Below are 22,955 nucleotides of genomic sequence, written 5' to 3' on the forward strand. Positions count from 1 at the left end.
TTCATATAAGTCTTCCCAGGTTTTTCTGAAACCATTCTGCTGATCATTTCTTATGGCACAACAATATTCCATCACAATCATATACCAAAATTTGTTCAGCCATTCCCCAGCTGAGGGGCATCCCCATAATTTCCAAACCACAAAAAGAACTACTATAAGTATTTGTGTACATATAAGTCCTTTTCTTTTTATCTCTTTGGGATACAGACTTTGTGGTAGTATTGCTGGGTCAAAGTTTTATAGCCCTTCGGACGTAGTTCCAAATTGCTCTCTAGAATGGTTGAATCAATTCACAACTCCACCAGAATGAGTCATTCTAGATAGCTGAAGACTAGCAGAAGCTTGTTTATTTGAACTTATTTGATAGAAATCTTTAGAAACTATACTTTAATTGCTCTGCATTCTTTTTTTTTTAAAAGGCAATTGGGGTTAAGTGACCTGCCCAGGGTCACAAAGCTAGTAAGTGACAAGTGTTTGGTCTGAGGCTGGATTTGAACTCAGGTCCTCCTGACTTCAAGGCCAGTGCTCTATCCACTGCGCCACCTAGCTGCCCCCATTACTCTGCATTCTTAAGTTATTGTTTTACAATGCAGAGGCAGATGTAAATTGTGTGGGATGTGGGCTGAATGATTGTTTGTCCTTATACTACTACTGTATTTATTGAATACCTCTCCCCTTTCTTGTCACCTAGAATGTTATGCAAATTTTCCATAAGTGCATTCCCACTGCATACATGGACTTTGCTGTCACTAGCATGATACAATCAGCAGCAACCCCACTGAGCTGACATCTGGAAAGGTATGCTTTCCTCTTTCCTCTTCTTTCCCATGGAGTACTGGCCCTAGGACCTTCCACCTCCCTTTTCCCTGACCTCCTCTGAGGCTGCTACCTTCTCGTGTAACCATCACACACCTCTCTCTAGGATCCTGCCTACCCAAGGTGTCAAATTGCCTCGATGCACTACTTGACCTAGGGAGTGTACCCAGCTGCCATCCATATTCCCTTCCCTCCCCAGGCCCTGTCCCCTTCTGCCCTCCCTTTTCACGGTGTCCTCTGAAAATCACTGTAAAACTCCTCTTCATCTTAGATCTCTGTCCTCTATTATTCTTTTCATCTTCTGGTATTCAATGAAACCTAGCTTTTTCCTGAAGACACAACATCTCCTGGCCCTTTCTCCAAGGTTGGCTGCTCCTTCTCTCATGCCCCCAACAAACCGGGCCAGAAGGAGGGGTTGGCATGTTCTGCTTCTCCAGCCCCACTTTCAGATTCTTTCTCTGTCACAATCACTCAAGAATCTTGTATATTCCTTTAAAACTCATACCATCCTGTCTAGAGCTTGTTGCTGTCATCTCCTTCCAGAAAGTTCAGTACCTACCTGGCTCTGCTTTCCCACCTCCTGTGACCCCTGTCTCCAGTCTCCCATAATTACCCAAAGGGAGCACTTATCAACTCTTTAACACTTCCCTGCTACCCTCCACTAACCAGGCCTGACCCTGCTTAGCTTCCAAGATCAGACGCCAGTGCGCTTCCTGGCCGGTCTGGCAGTGGACAGTGCCTTAAACCCAAATCACTCTGGCTCTCATTGATTGGCCAACAATAGACCGGTCCCAGGCCAAGCCACACTCAGTCATTATTTGAGCCCTGATTGGCTCAAAGTGAATGTAAATAGTAATTATTTCTCTTTTGGCCAGAAACCCTGAGGGTCTTCTCCTCCCAGATTGATTTTTTTTTTTAACTAGGTAAAAGAGACTATTCTCTGCCTCAATTTTTTACCTAATCTTAATTCGCTGAATGGGCATTGCCTTAGTAAAACTGAGACCTGTTAAAGACCTTAGATTAAAAAGGTGCATCTAGCCCTGTCTGCAGGTATCCTGATCTATATTTTGTCACTGGACCCAGATGGTTCTGGAGAAGAAAGTGAGGCTGATGATTCTGCACAGCCCTCTCTCACTTAAATCAGATTCACTTGCATGTCGTGGCATCACCTCCCTGATGTCATGGTCCTCTTCGAGAACAAAGGACAAACAACGCCCCCCCCCCCAACTTAATGCTTCAGGAGCTCTGCTATTTGAACTGTGAAGTACAGGGGGCTTTGTTCCAATCAGAGTACAGAGCAGTTCCTTCATCGGCTTCTTTGTGGTCACTGGTTTTCATCTGTATCTGCCACTTAATACTATACTCCAGACTTCTGATTTCCATACATTCTCCTTTCTCCTGCCTTCCCCTCTCCTTCTCTCAGCTTTTCACCACTGTTGTTTCCTTTCATTTCTCCCTTTTATTTTTTGGAAACAAAAGGATTTCTCTTTCATCAGAGGTGATTCTTTACCTCTCTGCAGAAAACTGACCAGTCATACTATATCAAGTGTCCTTTCTGACTCTTCAGCTCTTTCAAGTTTCCCCGGAAGTCTAGCACCTTTCTTCCCAATACTTAGAATTATAATTCTGGAAAGGGCACTTTGAGATTGTCTAGTCCAAACCCTTCCTTTTATAAATGAGGAGACTGAGACCCAGAGGAGAAGGGGATTTGCCCAAGGTAAATAGGTTTGGAAGTCTGTCCTTTAAGTAGCCGAGGATTCATTGGATTGTGCTTACGTGTAGAAGAAAAGGCTACATTTCCAGTTATTGTTAGGAATCATAAGTGGAGCAGAGGTTGAGAAGTAGAAATCTTGGTTGAGAATTTAAAGTTTAAGGATCCTGGACTTTTGTCTCTGAGTATATTCCGACCAGATCAGTGGAACCAAGTAGTTTGTAATTCAAGTGCTGCCCAGCTTTCTGTTTTCTAGATGAAAGTGATAAAGGGTATTCAGATGAAATCAGTCCACTGAAAAATCATTTAAAACAATATTAACGATCAAGTAATTATGCAAGTTTATAGTAATGATATGACTGTACCTACTTGTAATTCCCCAGGTAATGGATTCAAATTACATTATTTCACTTTGATTTTTCAAAAAAATTTGGAATTTTATTGTAGAAAATCCATACCAATTTCAAGAATCAGCCAGCAAAAAGTAATAGTTTCTGCTATGTAAATCAAATGAAGGTTTAAAATGAAAACCATCTTTTAAAAAAACCTACAGAGTACACATCTTAATTCTAGATCTTTTCTCTTTATCCTTGCAACAGGGAAAGAGAAGTCATACCTACGTGTCCCTGGGCAAGGAATCATCCACATCTTTAAAGGCTGTGGACAAGTGAAAATTCTGCACAAGAATCCCAAGAAGAAAAGTGAGATTTCTTCCATACCCAATAAATTTTAGTCCTTAGGTAGGTGCAGAAAATGGGAAGAAGAGCCAGTCACATATGGTTAGAACCCAGTCTAACTCCTTATCACCGTTGTGTTTAAGAACTGTCTCAGAACTTTGTTCAGAATATTACTTACTCAGATAATTATAATTATGTAGAATTTATCTATCTCCCTTCATATCACATACCATTCAAAAGATCCTGGGTTCTTGGAACTTTTTATTCAGTCAGGTACTCCAATGATACTTTATAGATATTTCTGATAAATTATCTGAATTCTCGATAATTGAATCAAACTTTCATTATTTACTTATTGCACTGTATTACAGAGAAAGATGGCTACCTTGAAACTTTTTTTTTAACCACATTGTATGTCTGTGATGGATACTAGCCAGTAAGAGAAAATTAGACTTTTTTATTCTGTGTATTCTGTTTGTGTTCATTATTTAACAAACCTGCTTTGCAACTTTTATTGCCGAGAAAAGTAATTCTTGGCTAGTTGCTCTGTTTGGGGATCTTTTTATTTAATTGTTTTTGTATTATAATGGTCATAGTTATAGGTAACCATCAGAACATTTAACCTCCTAGCACTGTATTTGTTAATCCAGGGTTTCATACACGGCAGACTATTTGCCTCCTTACCAATCTAAAAAGGGCAAGGAGCTTGCTATTTTTTATTTTTCAGGCGTAGTTAGCATTATGTTTTCCCTGTTGATGTGGGGAGCAGTGAATGATCCAAAATAGCAGGTAATCTGTTTTCCCTTTTAAGTCCCATCTCATTTAGGAAATAATTTCTCCTGATTTCTGGTCATATAGGTCTTCCCCTTTTCTAGATTCTCTTGTTTTTATTTTCTGTCTATGCTGCGCAGTTTTAAAAAATTACATGATGTGTTAGTTATCTAATTGGTTCACACTAATGTCTTATCTGCCTAACTAAATAATAAACAACTTGTGGCCAGCAAATAGTACTTATAGAGTTAAACCTTTTTAACATTTTACCACCGGTTAAAGAATATGGCCAATATTTCAACTTCCTTTGTGCCCAGTTTCACGTTTATGCAGGAGACCAGGTGTGGTAACTGCCCTCTGGCAGATGATTTGCTAGCGGCACACCCGCCAGCGTCCAAAGCAAACTGCCAAGTAGGACAAGGTGTCTTTGGTGCCTTCCTACTTGCTGGCCCCTGGGTCCCTGCCCTCTGCCCTTGTATTTCCTTTTGGCTATCCAGAGCCTTTTCTGCTTTCCTCATCCCAGTGGAGTCCTGGTCAGCCTTGCTGTGCCTCAGACTCCCCACCCCCGTAGGTTAGCTTCCCCTCCCAACCACTCCTCAATCACAATTTCAGCAAATCTCATGTTTGAAGCAACAAGATTGTCAGATAACAAATTCATATTAAGATGCGCATGAGTGTTAGGGTTGTGCCTTACTAAGAGGAATTGGATTTTAAACTCACGTTTGTGTGTAAGTTGGCAATGTGTTTGCTTCACAATAGTGATGTAAGGTAGCTAATATAAGCATTATGACAATACTTTTACAAACGATGAGATTGAGCTTTTGTAACTTGCTCATGGACACAGCTGTGTTTGAAATAGGATTAGAAACTGTGTCTCCTGATCTTAAGTCCACCATTCCATCTCCTGTGTTGTGCTACTTATGGTAAAAGAAGACAAAGGCAGGGGCAGTGAGGTGGCGCAGTAGGTAGAGCACTGGCTTTGGATTCAGGAGGACCTGAGTTCAAATCCGGCCTCAAACACATAACACTTACTAGCTGTGGGACCCTGGCCAAGTCACTTAACCCCATTGCCTAGCCAAAAAAAATAAAATAAAATAAAAGAAGACAAAGGGATGTGCTATGGAATTATTTTTCGGGAGAGGGAACTTCTTCTAGCCTCTTGTCAACTCAGGGCCTCTCCTGGGGTCCTTTTCTACTCCCCAGGATATGAAGACTCTTATGTTATGAAGGATTACAGAGTCCTAGCTCTAGAGCTGGAAAAGACTTCAAAGGAGCAGCATCACTTGTCCTTCAGGAAGATGGGAGAGGCCTGGCCTTTAGTGCCCTCACGTGGGATTCTGTGTGATCTAATTACAGAATTTCAGAGCAAGAAATGATTCTTGTCCTCTCCCTCCCCTTCTGTGTCATAGATGAGGAGACCATGGCCCAAGGTCACACAGCCAGTAGGGTTTTTAGTATTCCCACTCCCTAACCCCAGTGCTATGCTTCCTCTATCATATCCTGTGTCTCCTATTATTAAATGACTGTGCCTGTGGCAATATAACTGATCAGTTCACCAGAGAGCCCGGATGTTTGTCAGGAAGTAAATTGAAAAGACTTTGTTTTAGTGCCTGGATGCTAATGATCTATTTATGTTGGCTTGCCTACCTGCCAGCCTGGCCCTGATAGGCAGGAGACCTACCTTGCATAAACAGGGAGATCAAATTTTAGAAAATCATTGTAGGACTAAGAGGAAAAGAGTGGTGGAAGGGCAGGAGAATTGCCTGGGAGAAGAGTAAGTAGCCAGGTAGTTCCAGGGACTTAAGATGAACCTGTCAGATTCAGGTCCAAGAGGGTTGTAAAAAGGGAATAAGGAAGAGAAACACTGAAGGTACACAGAAGGTACACAGAAGAGAACACATAGGGCCCTGAGATTATTGCAGATGTGTGCTTTGTACTTAACTCTGCTACTTTCATTTATTTTCTTTTTTATTTCCAGTTTACCTGGGCTCGAGCTAAGACTGGAGAAAAGTCCCTTTGACCCTTTAGTTATTAGGGTGGTTGCTCTGCAGTAGACAGACCAGGGAGCTGCTGGAAGGCTACGATTTGGGAACTCCTGAGCCCTAGAAAGGGAGGCCAGGGTGACTCTCACAAGGTTGCTGCAGTAAGTTAGTCAACAAGTATCTGTTAAGTGCTTGCTGGCAGATGATTTGCCAGTGGCATACCGAGCAGAGGCCAAAGCAAACTGCCAGGTGGAACAGGGGATCTTTGGTGCCTTCCTGCTTACTGGCCCGCCTGTCCCTGTCACCTGCCCTTATGTTTTCTTTTGGGTATCCATAGCCTTCTCTGCTCCCCTCGTCCCAATGTGGAGCCCTGTCCAGCCCTGCTTTATCTCAAAGTTCCCACCCATAGATAGGTTAGCTTCCCCCCCCAAACATCCCCCAATCCAAACTCATTTCAGCAAATCTCAGGTTTGAAGCAACAACATAGGACTAGTCACGTTGGACGGCTTGGGAGTAGATAGACGCACTAATACAGTGTTAGTGGAGCTGTGTGTCTGTACAGCCATTTTGGGAAGCAATCTGGACTCATGCAAATGAAGCGACGAAAATGTTCATGCCCTTTGAATCAACATTCATTACTGGGTTTGTAGCCTAAGGAGGTCACTAATAAGAAAACCTCCAAATACACCAAAACATTTAAAGCAGCACTTTTTGTGAGGGTAAAGCATTAGAAATAAAGTGGAGGCTGGAGAATGGCTAACCAACTTGTAATATATGAACATAATGGAATATTACTGTGCTGTAAGAAATGATGAATATGGTGAATAAAAGAAGCATGAAAAGACCTGTATGAATTGAAGCAGTGTGAAGTAAGCAGAGCTAAGGAAACAGTATGTGACTATGTATGTAAATGGAAAAAAAAACCCAAAACCACCACAAAATAATTCAAAGTGAGTATTGGAAAATCAAAAAGAATGGTCTCAGAAAAGAGCTAGGAGAAGACACTGCCATTCTGCTGTTTTGCAGAGGTGGTAGGTCCGTGAGTGGCCTTTTCTACCTATGTTTTCGGATGTTTTTGATAGTACTTTTCAGTACTATTGTTTTTTTGTCTTTAAAAAAATACTTTTTGTATGGGATGGCTCTCTGGAGAGGGGACAGAAAGGGGAGAGATACCGGGAGAAGTTTTAGCCAGGGAAAAACAAGGTATTAATAAAACTTTATTTTAAGGGGGGGGCGATGCAGTAGCAGGTAAGGGCTGGTGGTCCTCTGTAATACCAGTAAGGGATAAAGTTGACTCCCATCTCATCTAAGGCATGCCAAGGTCTGTGGTTTGGGGGCTGGAGAGAGAAGGGAAGGCACCCTTCTTGGGTTCTGTGAGGGGAGGGAGGTGAGAAGGGAACATATAGGGGGAAGGACACCCCTGGGGACAGTGGATCTTCCTGTTGAATGGGTTCTGGGACAGTCCTGAGCCAAGGGAAAGGGCCGATTCTGATATAACGACCAGGAAAAATAGGGTTATTTTCTATAAAATTCACCCATTTTCTTTATAGCCTTGATGAGAATAATGATGAGAAATTCTCCCCTCCTCCATATCATCAATTGCCAAGCTTGTTAATTTTACCTTCATAACATCTCTTACATCTTCCCCTATCTCTTCATTCAACACAGCCACCACCTTGACTATTGAAATAGTCTCCTAATTGGCCTCCCAGCTTCCAGTTTTTCTCCTTTCCAATTTATCTTCCACACAGCTGCCAAATCAGTATTTCTAAAGCATGGCACTGACCATGCCACTGACCATGCCACTTCCCCGCTAGAAAAAGGGACTATTCTAGAGTTTATTGCCTCTAGAACAAAACATGAATCCAACTCTGGTGTTTTAGTCAGTCAGAAGCTGGAAGACCTGCCACTACTGGGGGAAACTTCTTTGTCCCTTCCCTTGGCCCAGGGCCATCCTAGAGCTCTTCTAGCAGGAAGAACCATTTTCACTAGGGACAGTTAGGAATAGTCCACAATTTTCCTAACCATCTGCCCTGCCTCTATTCCCTGCAGTCCTCTAGTACTAATTTGACCCAACTGTGTGACCTAAAGATCCTCAGGCCTTGCCCATCAGCCCTCTGATATACCCTTAGGACTTTTGGACATTTCGGTCTGCCCAGCAACCGAACTCTCTTTTATGTGTTGTTTCTTCCAATTAGAGTGTGAGCACCTTGAGAAGAGGACTCTCTTGCTTTTTCTATTGATATTCCTACTGCTTAGAACAGTTCTTAATACATAGTAAGTACTTAAATGTATTTTCATTCATTCATAATCTGGCCCCAGTCTCTCTGTTCAGATTGATTTAGTATTATTCCTGCTGAACTGGCCTGTTTACTGTTCTTTGTGTACAATATTCCACCTCTCCCTGTCCATGCTTTTGCGTGGGTAAATACCATGCTTGGAAATGCTCTCCCTCCTCACCTCCATCTCTCAAAATCCTTGTTGTTACTGAGTCATTTCAGTCATGTCCAACTTTTTATCACATCTTCCTTCAAAGCACAGTTCTGATGTCACTTCTTATCTTTTTATTTTTATTTATTTAAAATTTTTTTTTATTTTTAGGCAATTGGGGTTAAGTGACTTGCCCACGGTCACACAGCTAGTAAGTTTCAAGTGTTTGTTCTGAGGCCAGATTTGAACTCAGGTCCTCTTGACTTCAGGGCTGGTGCTGTATCTACTGAACTACCTAGCTGCCCCAATGTCACCTCTTATAAAAGATCTCTCTGGTTATTAACATTCCCTTCTACCTCCTTGTGTGTGTGTGTGTGTGTGTGTGTGTGTGTGTGTGTGTGTGTGTGTGTGTGTATGTGTACCAGAAAATCATCAACAAACTTAACATTTCTTTTTTTTAAATAAATTAAATTTTTTTTGATTAACAGAAACACACCTGTTGTCTCTTCTACCTCCTCCCTACCCCGCTGAAAAAAAGGACAAAACCCTTGATACAAGTATGCATGGTCAGACAAAACACATTGGACATATCCCAAAAATACAAGTTTCAATCTGTGCCCTGATTGCTTACCCTCTCTTTTCCTAAAACTCAGGTTCAACCATGTCATTCCTCTACTTAAAAAAACTTCAATGGCTTCTTATCACCTCCAAGATCAAGTATAAAATCCTTTGGTATTTAAAGCTGTTTATAATCTAGCGCCCCTCCCTTCAGCTTTCCAGTCGTCCTACACCTTCCCCCCTACAACCTACTCTTTCACCTAGGGACACTGGTCTCTCTGATGTTCCTTGAACAAGACGTTCGTTCCGTCTCCCAACTCTGGGCATTTTCACTAGCTGTCCCTCGTGTACGGAATGCTGTCCCTTCCCATCTCCACCTCCTGGCTTCCCTGGCTAAGTCTAGCTAATATCTCACCTTCCATAGGAAGCTTTTCCCCAATCCCTTTTAATTCTAGTACCCTTCCTCTATTGATTATTCCTATTTATCCTGAAGTAGCTTGTTTGTATATAGCTGTTTGCATGCTGTGTCCCCTATTACATCATGAATTTGGACAGGGACTGTCCAGACAGTCTTTTGCCTCTCTGTGTATCAGTACAGGGCCTGGCATATATAGCAGGCACTTAACACTTAAATGTTTATTGACAGTGACTGACTGTCTAGAGGTGGCTATCACTTTTCATCATGAGCCCTCTGGAACTGTGGTTTTTCATTTGCATTGATCAGAATTCTTATATCATTAAAAGTTGTTTACCTTTATAATATTATTGTTATTGTATAAATTGTTCTACTGCTTCTGCTTATTTCACTCTGTATCAGTTCAAATGAGGCTTCCTAGGTGTCAGCGAAACTAGCCACTTCATTTCCAGTAGCATAATCATACTCCCTTACTTTTATAAACCATAATTGTTTCTTAGCAGTTCCCCAACTGAGAAGCACCCCTTAGTTTAAGGTTCTTTGCCACTACTAAAAGGGCTGTTATAAACATTTTCATGCATATCAACCCTTTTCCTCTTTCTTTGATGTCTTTGGGGTGCAGATCTAGTAGTGATATTGCTGGGTCAAAGGGTATGGACACAAACATGAACATTCCACACTTAAATAAGGCCAGAAAATGGAACTTGTACATAAAACCACAAATTCATTACATACAGCTTTAATATTTTAACATACACTAAATTTTATACAGTAATAACTTGTTATTCCATATCCAGTATATCCTGTTAATCTGTGTCCCTTTTTGAACCCCATTCTCTTTCCTGTACATTTTACAAATGCTTATTGGTGTTCTTTTTTCCTTTCTTCTCCTTTTTCCAATCAGTATCCCTACCATATCCCTGAATAAAAGCTCTCTCTTGTAAGAAAAGCATAGTTAAACAAAACAAATTTAGGTTGTGGTCCTGTCTGGAGATATATGCTCTGTTCTACACCTACAGACATTTGGGAGACATTCATCGTCAATCTTTTCGAATTATTGTTGGTCACAGTATTGTTCAGAGTTCTTTTTTGTGTATACTTTATTTGTGTGTGTGTATTCTGTCTCCCCAGTAGACTGTAAGCTCCCTGACTTCAGAGGCTGTCTTGCTTTTATCTCTGTAGGCCAGTACTTAGCTCAGTGCTTTGCACATAGTAAGTGCTTAGTAAAGATCTGTCAAATTGAATTGAAATGCTTAATTGTGTATAAATGCTTTCTTGGTTAATATTATTATTCCTTGTATATTAGGAATCTGAAGTACTCATCTCTAGAAATGTCAGACAAAGAAGAAGATCAGTATGTCAATTCATCCAGTGACCTTGCTAAAGGTGATGACCGTCATTACTGCAGAGTCCTCCTGGAGCCTCAGGAGAAAAAGAATATTGACTTTCAAGGATGTGTGGTCAAACAGTTGAAGAAGAATTGCTGCTGTAGCCCAGCCAAAGCCAAAAGCTGGATTTTCGGATTCATGCCAGTCTTGCAGTGGCTCCCTAAGTATGACCTGAAAAAATGCCTCCTTGGAGATATAATGTCTGGTTTGATTGTAGGCATCTTATTAGTCCCACAGTCCATTGCATATTCCCTTCTGGCAGGCCAAGAGCCAATTTATGGTCTGTACACTTCTTTTTTTGCTGCGATAATTTATTTCTTATTTGGGACATCCAGACACATTTCAGTGGGTATTTTTGGAGTGTTGTGCCTCATGATTGGTGAAGTGGTAGAACGGGAGGTACACAAAGCTGGGTATGGGATGGAATATACAGTTCAACCTGACCTTTTTAATCATATAAATGAAAGTGTCATCACTCCAGCTGCGAACCAAACCTCAGGACAGATCTGTGATAGAAGCTGCTACGCAATTACTGTTGGCACAACAGTAACTTTCATAGCTGGAGTTTATCAGGTAAGAAATGGTAGAACAAACAGGTTCTTGGCAAAAATAATAATTTACTGTGAGTCATTATGTCTAGAAAACTCCTTATAATTGTAGAGCATTATACAAATGTAAGCTGCTGTTATTTTAAAAAATCCTTTGCTTTATGAGTTTGTGTTTGCCAGAATTTAACTTATTGTTCATTGTTATCTCACATTGTCTTGTGATCTCTAATTGATCATCTTGAGGAGGTGCTGAGGTATCAAATGCTCTGGAAACAGCACAGATCATTGCTCCTGAAGTGGAAAGTGTTAGTGGGTTTTTAAATAGGCATATTACCACTGATGACTTTGGTGCACAAAAAAACCCTATTAAGTGTATAGACTAGAAGAGGTGGTGGGCCAGTCTCATGTTGAGAATGACAGATGGTAAGCTCAAATGGTGCAGTGATATCCCTGAGATATTAATAGAACAAGAAGAAGGCCTCCAGCATGTTGGGTAAATTCATTATGGTGAATTTATGGGAAAACACGGACAAGAATTGCATATGGAACGTGTGAGAGGTCAGCACTTTTGTGCTGCTGAAGAGAGGCCCAACACCAACAAAAGCACATACCCACCAAAGTACCCGCTATCACCCTTGTTGGATTTCCTCCCACCTCCACCCTCCTTGCCCCACTGAAACCCCATTTTAAAGGGACACGTCATAGGTGACACAGTGAGAAAAATCACTTGATTCAGGATATGATTTAGATCACATCTCTGCAGTTTATCTGACATCAGGCATGTTACTTTCCCTCTCTACTCCTCACTTTTCCTCATTTGGAAAATGAGGCAGTTGGACTATATGTATATTTTTAGGCGTCTTCCAGCTTCACATTCTAAGAGCTCATAAAACTCAGTTAATTCCACTTCATGGGATCAGAAAATCTTATCATTTTAAGGGATATCAGGGGTCATTTAGCCTAATTCTTACCAGAAACTTGAATCCCCTCGGCAAAATCCCTGATAAGTGGTTGTCCAAACTTTGGAGAGAGCTCTAGTGACAGAGGATTCACTGTTTCCTAAGAGAGCCCAGTCTGCTTTTGAGCTTTTCTTTCTATTGTAACAAACTGTGTTTCTTTTGGTCCTCACTTTGTCTTCGAAAGCCAAACAGAACACTTCAAATGTCTCTTTCATATGATTCCCTTTTAATTATTTAAAGACTAAAATAGGGAGTTTTTTTGGGCCACATGATATTACTTTACTGTATATGTGTTAGGCATAATTGTAATTTTCCAACAAGATCCTCTTTTAATACCTGTTGACAATCACTGATTCTGTCTTGTTAACAATACTTGATTAGTACAACATAAACAAAGATGGTTTTAAGTTTTAACTTAAGGTGATTTTGTAATTTTACAAAGTTAATTTCAATTCAAAATTTAATTTCAAACTGGCATTTATATTAATGTAGATTAACCTTTGTAGATGACACCTGGCAAAGAACCCATCTGGGAATTAGAAGCGGAATTTTATTTTTTTTGTGGGAAGGGGAGGGCAATCGGGGTTAAGTGACTTGGCCAGGGTCACACAGCTAGTAAGTGTCTGAGGTCACATTTGAACTCAGGTCCTCCTGACTCCAGGGCCAGTAAGCCCCACAAGTGAATTTTTTTCTTGGTGACTTCTGGGATTCCCCTAATTATCATAATGTCCTTGCTAGTTTACATCAGGAATTTTCTAAATCTTGATTTTCTCTCAAGTATTTGGAGGTGTTAGGGGCTAGGGAGACAGCATAGTGAAATGGACAGTAGATTTAGAACTGAAAAGACCTCGTTTGAGTTCTAGCTTTACTACTTTTACTAGCTGTCCTAGCTTAGCTAGGTGGCTTAGTGGATAAAGCACTAGACCTGGAACCAGAAGACCTGAGTTCAGTTCTGCCTCAGACACTTACTAGTTGTGTAACCTTGGGCAAGTCACTTAATTTCTGTCTTCCTCAGTTTCCTCAACTGTAAAATAACAGCACCCACTTCACAGGATTGTTGTGAGGATCAAGGGAGATAATATTTATAAAGCACTTAGCATAGTGCCTGGCACATAGCAGACACTATATAAATTCTTATTCCCTCCTCCCCCTTCCCCCCACCCCATTTCCCTATGATTGTGATCAAGCCTTTTCTATTCTTTGAGCCTCACTTTCCTTATCTGTAAAATGGGAGTAGTAATATTTGCACCATTTCCTCATAAAATATGAGCAAAACACTTAGGAAGCTTAAAAATAAGTGATATAAATTGAGTTATAAAGGGTGATAGTTAACAGTCATATAAGTTAACTTGTTTTGTTTGGTGCTGGGGAAGAAGCAAAGTAGAGGGAGGATGGCAAGTCCTGGGGTCTGTTTCTGCCTTCCCTTGATGTCTATCTAAATCGGGTTATCTCTGTGAAGAGAAAGGATAAGGAAGAGAACAAAATTATAAGGAGAGAAGAAAGAGAAAGAATAAAGACAGGAAAACTTCAGAAGTGACAAAGTCCAATTAATTTTGAAAATTAGTAGGACTTCCACTTAAATCCTGTGAAGATGCCCTGTTATGGCGTACAGTTGAGCCTGTGTTTTATAAACTATTTCAGCACCAGAATACATACTCTGCCAGGTCATACCAAAGCTAGAAAAGTTTCTAGTCTGTGTTCTGCAGTGGCCTATTGTCTGTCTTTGGGAGACTAGCTTAAGTTCAGAAAAATTCATTAGCAGATAGGCAACAGCTGATTTTTTTTTCCTTTCTTTTCTTTTTCTTTTTTTTTTTTTGGCCTTAACTTTCAAGGACAATTTACTAAGTTGCAATCTGTGTTGGTGGAGGAAGTACTCATGCCAACAAAATTACAAACCCTTAAGTACCAAAGAAGGGTATCTAAGACAAATGACAGAAAAGAAGGCAGAATTATAAGATTTACAAGCACTCCTTTCCAGTTGAGAAAGGTCTGCATGTGTTTAACCTCTTATGTGATTCCTTTCAGATAGCGATGGGCTTGTTTCAAGTGGGCTTTGTCTCCGTCTACCTGTCTGATGCCTTGCTGAGTGGATTTGTCACTGGTACCTCCTTTACCATCCTTACTTCTCAGGCCAAGTATCTTCTAGGACTAAACATCCCTCGAAGTAGTGGTGTGGGCTCTCTCATCACTACCTGGATACACATCTTCGAAAACATTCATAAGACCAATCTCTGTGACCTCATTACTAGCCTTTTGTGCCTTCTTGTCCTTGTACCAACCAAAGAACTCAATGAACACTTCAAATCCAAGCTTAAGGCACCAATTCCCACTGAACTGGTAGTAGTTGTAGCAGCTACACTGGCATCTCATTTTGGAAAACTGAATGAGAATTATGCCTCTAGTATATCTGGACACATTCCTACTGGGTTCCTGCCTCCTAAAGCACCAGACTGGAACTTGATTCCTAACGTGGCAGTTGATGCGATAGCTATTTCTATTATTGGTTTTGCTATGACCGTGTCACTGTCAGAGATGTTTGCCAAGAAGCATGGCTACATAGTCAAGGCCAATCAGGAAATGTATGCCATTGGTTTTTGTAATATCATCCCTGCCTTCTTTCACTGCTTCACAACCAGTGCAGCTCTTGCCAAGACTTTAGTCAAAGAGTCGACAGGCTGTCAGACTCAAGTTTCTAGTGTGATGACAGCGTTGGTTCTTTTATTGGTCCTCCTTGTAATAGCACCTTTATTCTACTCCCTACAAAAATGTGTCCTTGGAGTGATAACCATTGTAAATCTTCGGGGAGCTCTTCGAAAGTTTGGTGATCTGCCCAAGATGTGGAGGATTAGCAAAATGGACACAGTTATTTGGTTTGTTACCATGCTGTCCTCTGCCCTGATAAGTACTGAAATCGGTCTGCTTATTGGGGTCTGCTTTTCTATGTTTTGTGTCATCCTTCGTACTCAGAAGCCAGAGGCTCCTATACTTGGTAATGTGGAAGAGTCTGAAATCTATGAGTCCACGTGTGCCTACAAGAACCTTCAGACTGAACCAGGAATTAAGATTTTCCGTTTTGTAGCTCCCCTCTATTACATCAACAAAGGATCTTTTAAATCTGCCTTGTACAAGAAGACTGTCAGCCCACTGTTAGTGAAAGCAGCACGGAAGAAGGCAGCAAAGAGAAAGCTCAAAGAGAACATGGTGACTTTCAGTGGCTATCAAGATGAAGTTTCCATGAACCTCTCTTCTGAGCCCCCAGAGCTCCATACCATAGTGATTGACTGCAGTGCCTTGCAATTTTTAGATACAGCGGGAATCCAGACACTCAAAGAAGTTCGCAAAGATTATGCAGACATTGGTATCCAGGTTCTACTAGCTCAATGCAATCCCTCTGTGAGGAGCTCTCTGTACCGGGGAGAGTACTGCACAAAGGAAGAGGAAACTCTTCTCTTCTACAGCATACATCAAGCATTATGTTTTGCCTTAGACTTGCAAAAACAGAAAGTATTGAGTGCTTCCAATGGTTTAAACACTTCTACTGACTGATTACTGGGGAAAATCAAGGTAGACGGGAGGGGGGGTTACCATATAACGTCAGTGAGATTCTCATGTATGTTAGGGGAGAGGCATACGGGTATATCAGGGCTTGTAATTAGCTAGAATTAGGGGAAAATAATTATACCCATTTGGTGCAGACTAGGGTATAAAAACATTTGGGATCTACTTATGAAGTAGTTTTATGGTTTTAATGCTTAACTGTATTTGGACTTTTCCCCTTTTGGAAACACCGGGGGGATTAAAAAAAATACCAGAAGGGACAAGTGTTGTATAGACAGGCATCAAGAAATCTGAGTTCCAGTCCTACCACTGCCAACCTATGTGAACTTGGACAAGTCACAACCTTTGTGAGCCTCAGTTTACTCATTTGCAAAGTGAGGGGGTTGGACTAGATGACCTGTGAGGTCTCTTCAGCTCATTGACCTCATGGGTAATGAACTTGGAATTTATGGCAGAGCCACCATCTTCGTAGTAATGTGGAAGAGCATGCTGGGAGGGGGTTTGTACAACAGTTGCTTTTACTTATATCTATACTTTTGCTTCCTACCAAAGAGCTGAAAGGCTTTGGGATCACCAGGGTCGCCCAGAACCAGTTCTTTTTCTTGTGCCTTGCTTTTCTGTCTACCTCTCCAAAACCTATAGTAGTGGGACCTTTAGCATTTTGAAAAAGCAGCAGCAGCACTCTTTTTTAGGGGGGGATTCTCAGGAGGTTGTATCTTGATCAGGACTCCTGGGAGCACGTGCTAGGAGAAAAATGCCTCCCACTAAATGAAATTGTTTTCTGATAGGGCTAACACATCACAGGAACTTAGGTTAATGCAAGGCATTTTTGGAAAACCAGTGCATCCAAAGAGCCTAGCTAAATACAGACTCAGCCTAGTGTGTGATGTCATCTGATGTTTCCTTACTTGTTTAGACTAAGTACATGAGTCTTCAAAATCAGCAAGAACGATTTGAGGGATCTGTTTTCTACCTCTTTAATGTGGGGCATGTCATCCATGCTTACTCCTAAGGACTTCATCACCACTAAATATTTTTCACAATTTTTTTGTCTACTTTACATTCCTAGGAATCACTTCAGATGAGGATGACATTGTGGGGCAAGCACCAGATTTAGAGTTAGAGTTGGGCTTTGTGTCTCAGCTGTCCTGCCTGCTACTGCTACCTATGCAGGCCAAGTCACTGAACATTCACTTCTTAAAATGATGGGATTGGCCTACGAGACCTCTAGGATTCCTTCGGGTCCTGTGATCTTCCTCTAGGTATCTGGTAACACACCTTTAAAAAAGAATCTAGATCACAGGGTAAGATCCCAACTGAGTTCATCCCAACAAATACTTAAGTGCCTCTCACATGTAAGGTGGTGCTTGTTTCCCTCCCCACCTCTAGGGTATGATGCAGATTCAAGCTATGAGGAGAAACATATACCCTGAAGTTTTAGTTTTAAACATTTCCATAATGTTCATATTCTTCTAAAAAAATTATCTTTCAATATGTTAAGTGAAGACAGAAGTTTTGGTTCATCACCTTAAACTGGCTTTAAGTGATGGCTTTAAGGTTAGTTTGCAGTAGAGAATGTCTGATGGGTCTTCTTTGGAATTAATTTTTATAGTATTTCCGCAAAGGAGCCATACAGATTATCTTTCTTTGATAAAAATCATATTCTCAAGTAGTAACTCCCATATAGCAAACTGTGTTGTATGTTTTGGGGATAAATATGCAGCCCCCTAATGATGCCAATAATGAACTTATAGGTATTTAGGCACGAACTAATACCGTCCCTTGTGGGAACTTTCATCTGCCCTTTGGGTACCTCATAGATTATTGACCACAATGGTTTTTTAATTGGTAAAAATCTCCTAAGTATGGTTGTCACTGTATTAAATGTGCAAGGCACATTTATCGAGTGATAATTTTTTAAAATGTGGAGCTCTGTGTTTGACCCACTTACCAGGTAAATAGAAGATTCCACATTTCAGGAATAGCCAGTTCCTTCTTTATGAGAGTGAAACCTTCCAATACAGTTACTTCTTAACATGCTCCCTCTAAATTCATCTGTTTTTGATAGATTAAGTACTTCCTTACAGAGTGGGATGATGTATTTTAAAAACACATTTAAAAAAGAAAAGATGCAATAGTTTCTTATTCTTCTTTTCTTCTTTTTTTTTTTTTGGTGAGGCAATTGGGGTCAAGTGGCTTGCTCAGGGTCACACAGCTAGTAAGTGTTAAGTATCTGAGGCTGGATTTGAACTCAGGTCCTCCTGACTCCAGAGCTGGTGCTCTGTCCACTGTAACACTTAGCTGCCCCCGCAATAGTTTTTTCAATGGAGTTTTGGGGAAGTAATTAGAAAACATCACAAATTACCTTGATGTGCAGAAAATTTGGATTTCATTGTGGGGGGAAAATACCTGTCCCATGGTGACTATCTCTAGTGCTTTCTCCAGTATTTCAGTTTAAATTTTAATTTAAAAAAAAAATTGAATGTCAGTGTTTCAGGGCCACTGATAGATCCACATCATGACTTAGTTAACAGTACACTGAATTTTAATAATTGTTATCCTTTTAAATGTCTTCATTTAACATATGAAAAGATAACAGTTTTCAGAAGAATATCAACATTATAGAAAGGTTTAAAACTTCGGGCATTTTTTTCTTCTTATAGCTTTTCTCTGTGAAATAGCCAGCCATTTTTTCCATAAGCAGTGTGTACTATGAGTAGCAAAACACTTGAACGTTTGTTTTTGTTACTAGGGGGAAAATAAAATATGTAAATGGCGAAGGAAGGAAAGCATGTCTTAACTAAATTATTCCTCTGATGGGTGTGAATGCAGTAGGATCCTGAAGTGGGTGGTCTAGAAAGAACACACTGTAACAAGTCCTTTATAATCGGGAAAAAAATGGCAACAAAAATGTATTTTCACTCAGCTCATGATGTAAGAGTGTGGGGTCCTAGATTTTAAAATTTAAACACTTGTCTTAGCAGCTGTTAAGACTATAATATTGTACTTCGTCGCTTATACTTGTAGCACCATAAAAATAATCGGATACTGTGTGTCCTGGGATTATGAAATGGATTGATAGCTAATGAATTTAAATGCATTTACGGAGTGCTTATTCTGTGTCAGTAGTGATAAAAAGTGAGCTTGGAACTTACATTTCTTAAAGAGCTGTATGAATTAAGTGGAATCACAGGACAAAGGTGTTTGAAAGATAAGCCAGTCGTTAACCACATATTAACTCACGGTTCCTTTGTCCCACTCAGTTCTTGCGCATTTGAATTTATGTCCCCTTCAAAGTGAAAAAAAGAATCAAGTTAGTTAATTTCTCTTTTACAAATTTAGGAAAATTCATCAAAATCAGCCCAGATCTGTGATTTTATCAATACAAGGAATTCCCACTGTGGCAGCTCCCTCACTTATGTAGGCTGGCAATTCATAGGTAACTAGATCTTAGTTGCCTGGGCCATGGCCCCATTTATCAGTAAAAATTTTATAGAAGTTGATGTTTCAATGAATTCTTAAATTCATTGAGATGTATTTAAGTGTCATTATTCAGAACATTGTATCACAACACACTGTAGGTTTACTATCTTAAATTTGCCTTGTTAGTTGTTGCTAATATTTGCAACATTTCTCTAACCTTCTAAATACAAAGAAAAGAAACCCTTAGCCCTTGGATCTCTTAAGCCCAGGTTTAAATAGTGACTCCCACCCATCACATGCTGTCTAATTGGAGGTGGAACTGAGAGCAAATAATGGTTAAAAGAACTCGTGCTGATTTTTTATTACAGCAAACCCAGTACAGTAGAATTTGACCTGTGTTTATGCATGTATAGCAGCATGTTTCGTTGGTCAGTCAACAGTTATTCAGCACTTTAACTATGTGCCAGGCACTGGCCAAGTCCTGGAAATACCAATACTAGCAGAAAGAAAAGCAGTCCCTGCCCTCAAGGAAGTGATATTCAACATATAAAAGTAATGTATGGGGTTGTGGGGCAAGAGATTAAGGTACCTAGCATGGTAAAGAAAATCCAGAGAGTCTGGAGGATGGCCTGGAGAGGAATGAAGATAGGGCTGTCCTGGCCAGCCTCCTTAAAGTGGAGGTTCTGAGAAACCATAATCAGAGGGAAAGACCCTGAGGTGGAGGCTACTTCCATTGTGGGAAGTCCAGGGACGAAGTGAGTTTCTAGATCGAAGAGGTTTCTATGGTATAAGGGCAAGGAAAAATAATTAGTAAACTATGGAGATCTAGTTTCAAATCTTATTTCAAACACAGCTAGCTCTGTGACCATATCACCCTCCTGTTCAATAAACTCGAGTGGCTTCCTATTACTTTTCAGGATCAGATATAAAACCATCTCAGCTTTAAGCCCTTCACAACCTAGCTCCTTCCTATCGTTGCAGTCTTGCACCTCACCCCCTCTACAATTCAGCAACACTGGACTGCTTGCTGTTCTTTGCACAAGACACTCCAGCTTCCAATTCAGAATTCTCACTGGTTGTCCTCCATGTCTGGAATGCTCTTCCTCCTCATCTTCATCTCCTGGTTTTCCTGGCCTTCCTCAAGTCTCAGCTAAAATCCTACCTTCTGAGAAAAGTTTTCCCAGGTCCCTACTCAATGCTACTGTTTTCTGAGGTTACCTTCCATTTACTCTAAATATATATCTCCTACGTACATAGTCTGCATGTTGTCTCCTAATTAGAATGTGAGCTTCCTGAGGGAAGGCTCAGTTTTTGCCTTCCTTTGTATCCCTTGGTTTACTTAGCACAGTGCTGGGCAAACAGTAGGCATTTAATCAATGTTTAACTTGACTGGTTATGCTATTTCAAAGGAAGGAAAGTTATTTTTATCAGCTGGGATAACACTAAATGAATTTTAATATTACCATTGTTTTAGAAAGCAATGCATTGTTGACTACTAAAGTCTCAAAGTCTATTAAAATTCCTACTCTTTCCACATAAACTGCTTTTAGGTCTTCTCATCCTATCCTTGCACATTAAACACACACACACACACACACACACACACACACACACACACACACACACTCCAAGACTTTATTTATCCCTGTTAGATTTCATCTTGTCAGTCCACCATTTTAGCCTTTAATCTATTTAGATCCCAATTATGCTATCCAAAGACTTACTTAATCCCTCCTAGCTTTGTGACATGTGCAGATCTGAAAAACACGCTCTTCTGTCATCATCTATACCTAAAAACTTCTTTTCAGTGCTCAACACTGAAAAGGTTGTATGGTAGTATATGGTAGTATAACCTACCATAAACTTTTAATTGGATTTGAGATGTGAGGCATGGATCTAAAACTCATTTTCCACCATTCCTCCAGTTTTTACTGAATGATACTTCCATTCCCCACTGTTGTTTTTTAGTAGGTTTCTCACACACTAATTCTTGTACATTAGATTGCATTTTTGGGTTCTCTTCCATTCCATTTGTGTGTGTGTGTGTGTGTGTGTGTGTGTGTGTGTGTATGTGTGTGTGTGTGTGTGTGTACGGTCCTGCACGCTTGCATTTTTTCCCAGTGCCAGTTTTTATAAATACTGGAGGGTTTTGTTTTATTTTTAAAACTAAACCTATAATTTCATTGGGGCAGTTAGGTGGTAGTAGGTAAGAGTTCTAGGCCTGGAGTCAGGAAGACTCATCTTTCCGAGTTCAAGTCTGGCCTCAGACAATAGCTGTGTGACTCTGGGCAGTCACTTAACCCTGTTTGCCTCAGTTTCCTCATCTGTAAAATGAACTGGAGAAGGAAATGGCAAACCACTCCAGTATCTTTGCCAAGAAAACCTCAGGTGTGGTCACAAAGTCTGACATGACTGAAAAAACAAGTCTTAGAGTTGCCTGGGGTACTAAAAGTTAAGTGAGTTACCTGAGGGTCACACAGCCAGTATGGATCAGAAGTGGAACTTGAATCCAGATCTTCCTAAGATTGGCTCTCTATTCATTATGCCAACCTGCCTCATATAACACATATATTTTAAAATATACTAGCCCTTCACTCATTTTATTTTGCATAGCTCTTGATATTATTTAATGTTCTATCATTGAGTTTTATGAAGTAAATTCTACTGATCAATAAGCTATCAAAATAGTAACTATTGGTATCTTGATTAATTGTATTGAATGTATAATTTGATTTGGGAATTAATTATTTTTAAACTATATTTGCTGTACTCAGTTTTCTGCTTTCTGTCAAAATAATCTTGAAGTTATCTTTATATGTCTCTTTTTTATATGTTAGGTTAGTGTCAAAATATTTGGTATATTTTTGTCATTATAACAAATGGTATTTCTCTACAGTTTCTCTTTTTTTTTGTTGTTGGTAGTGGTGTATATAGAAATGCAAATGATTTTTGGCTAAAGTAATTTTTATTTTAGAGTTTCTCTGTTGAGGGTTTTTAGTTTTCTAGGTATGTAATCATGTTACTTGCAAATAGAGATATTTTAATTTCTTTACTGACAAAGCTTATTCCTTTTTTTATGCCTCACTATTGTGGCTAATATTTCTAAGGCTTTGTTATACAGGAGGGATGAAAACAGATAGCCATTGATTTATTCTTGTTTTTAGTGGGATTGCTTTTAATATTTCTGTTGTATACAATATTAGCTCACAATTTTAAGTACATACTTAATATTAAGGGGAGTTTGGTACTATATTTTTAGTGGGGTTCTTTTTTAGCATATGTTTATTATCTGTCATATTGTCTTATGTCTGTTATGTTATTATTTTAAAAATAAAATTTTATTATATTATATTTTTAAGGCTAAAATTCACACCCAGACACATTAGTTTGAGGTTAGAGTAAAAAAAAAATCACTGCTTAGGAAAATCTTAGGTGGATATGGTAATACCACTTTTTTTTTTTAATGGACAAGAACAAGTGTGTGTGTGTGTGTGTATGTGTGTATTTATATGTCGCAACATTTTATGGATCAGCACCACAATAAAAGAGATCCCAGCCAGTGTGTGATGTGTATCAAATGAGGCTGGTGACTTTGCACAGCCCGCCCTCACTCAAATCCAATTCATTTGCATGTCAGGGCAATCCTCTTCGAGAAGGAAGGACAAGCAAGAGCGACCAAACTACGCACAAGAACTGGCAGTCAGTGGACATTAGGAGGG

The 22,955-nt window shown here is 40.0% G+C and overlaps 1 protein-coding gene across 6 annotated transcripts in view; it reads left to right on the forward strand.

Moving 5' to 3' along the window:
• Positions 1-22,587, forward strand: part of SLC26A2 (solute carrier family 26 member 2) — a 36,758-nt gene extending 14,171 nt beyond the window's left edge. The window contains exons 2-6 of one of the 6 annotated variants that reach the window (XM_020964203.2): positions 692-798; positions 3,127-3,267; positions 8,156-8,234; positions 10,667-11,321; positions 14,281-22,587. In XM_020964203.2, coding sequence (XP_020819862.1) covers positions 10,692-11,321; positions 14,281-15,801 — 2,151 coding nt within the window. In that variant the 5' untranslated portion in view covers positions 692-798; positions 3,127-3,267; positions 8,156-8,234; positions 10,667-10,691 and the 3' untranslated portion in view covers positions 15,802-22,587. Of the gene's footprint in view, positions 1-688; positions 799-3,126; positions 3,268-8,155; positions 8,235-10,666; positions 11,322-14,280 lie in introns of those variants that run through there. The other 5 variants (XM_078150515.1, XM_020964201.2, XM_020964204.2 and 2 more) reach the window with 5 other exon arrangements.
• Positions 22,588-22,955: the final 368 nt, after the last annotated feature.

The sequence above is a fragment of the Phascolarctos cinereus genome, unplaced genomic scaffold, assembly GCF_003287225.1.
Source record: "Phascolarctos cinereus isolate Bilbo 61053 unplaced genomic scaffold, phaCin_HiC Scaffold_2;HRSCAF=192, whole genome shotgun sequence".
Classification (NCBI taxonomy): domain Eukaryota; kingdom Metazoa; phylum Chordata; class Mammalia; order Diprotodontia; family Phascolarctidae; genus Phascolarctos; species Phascolarctos cinereus.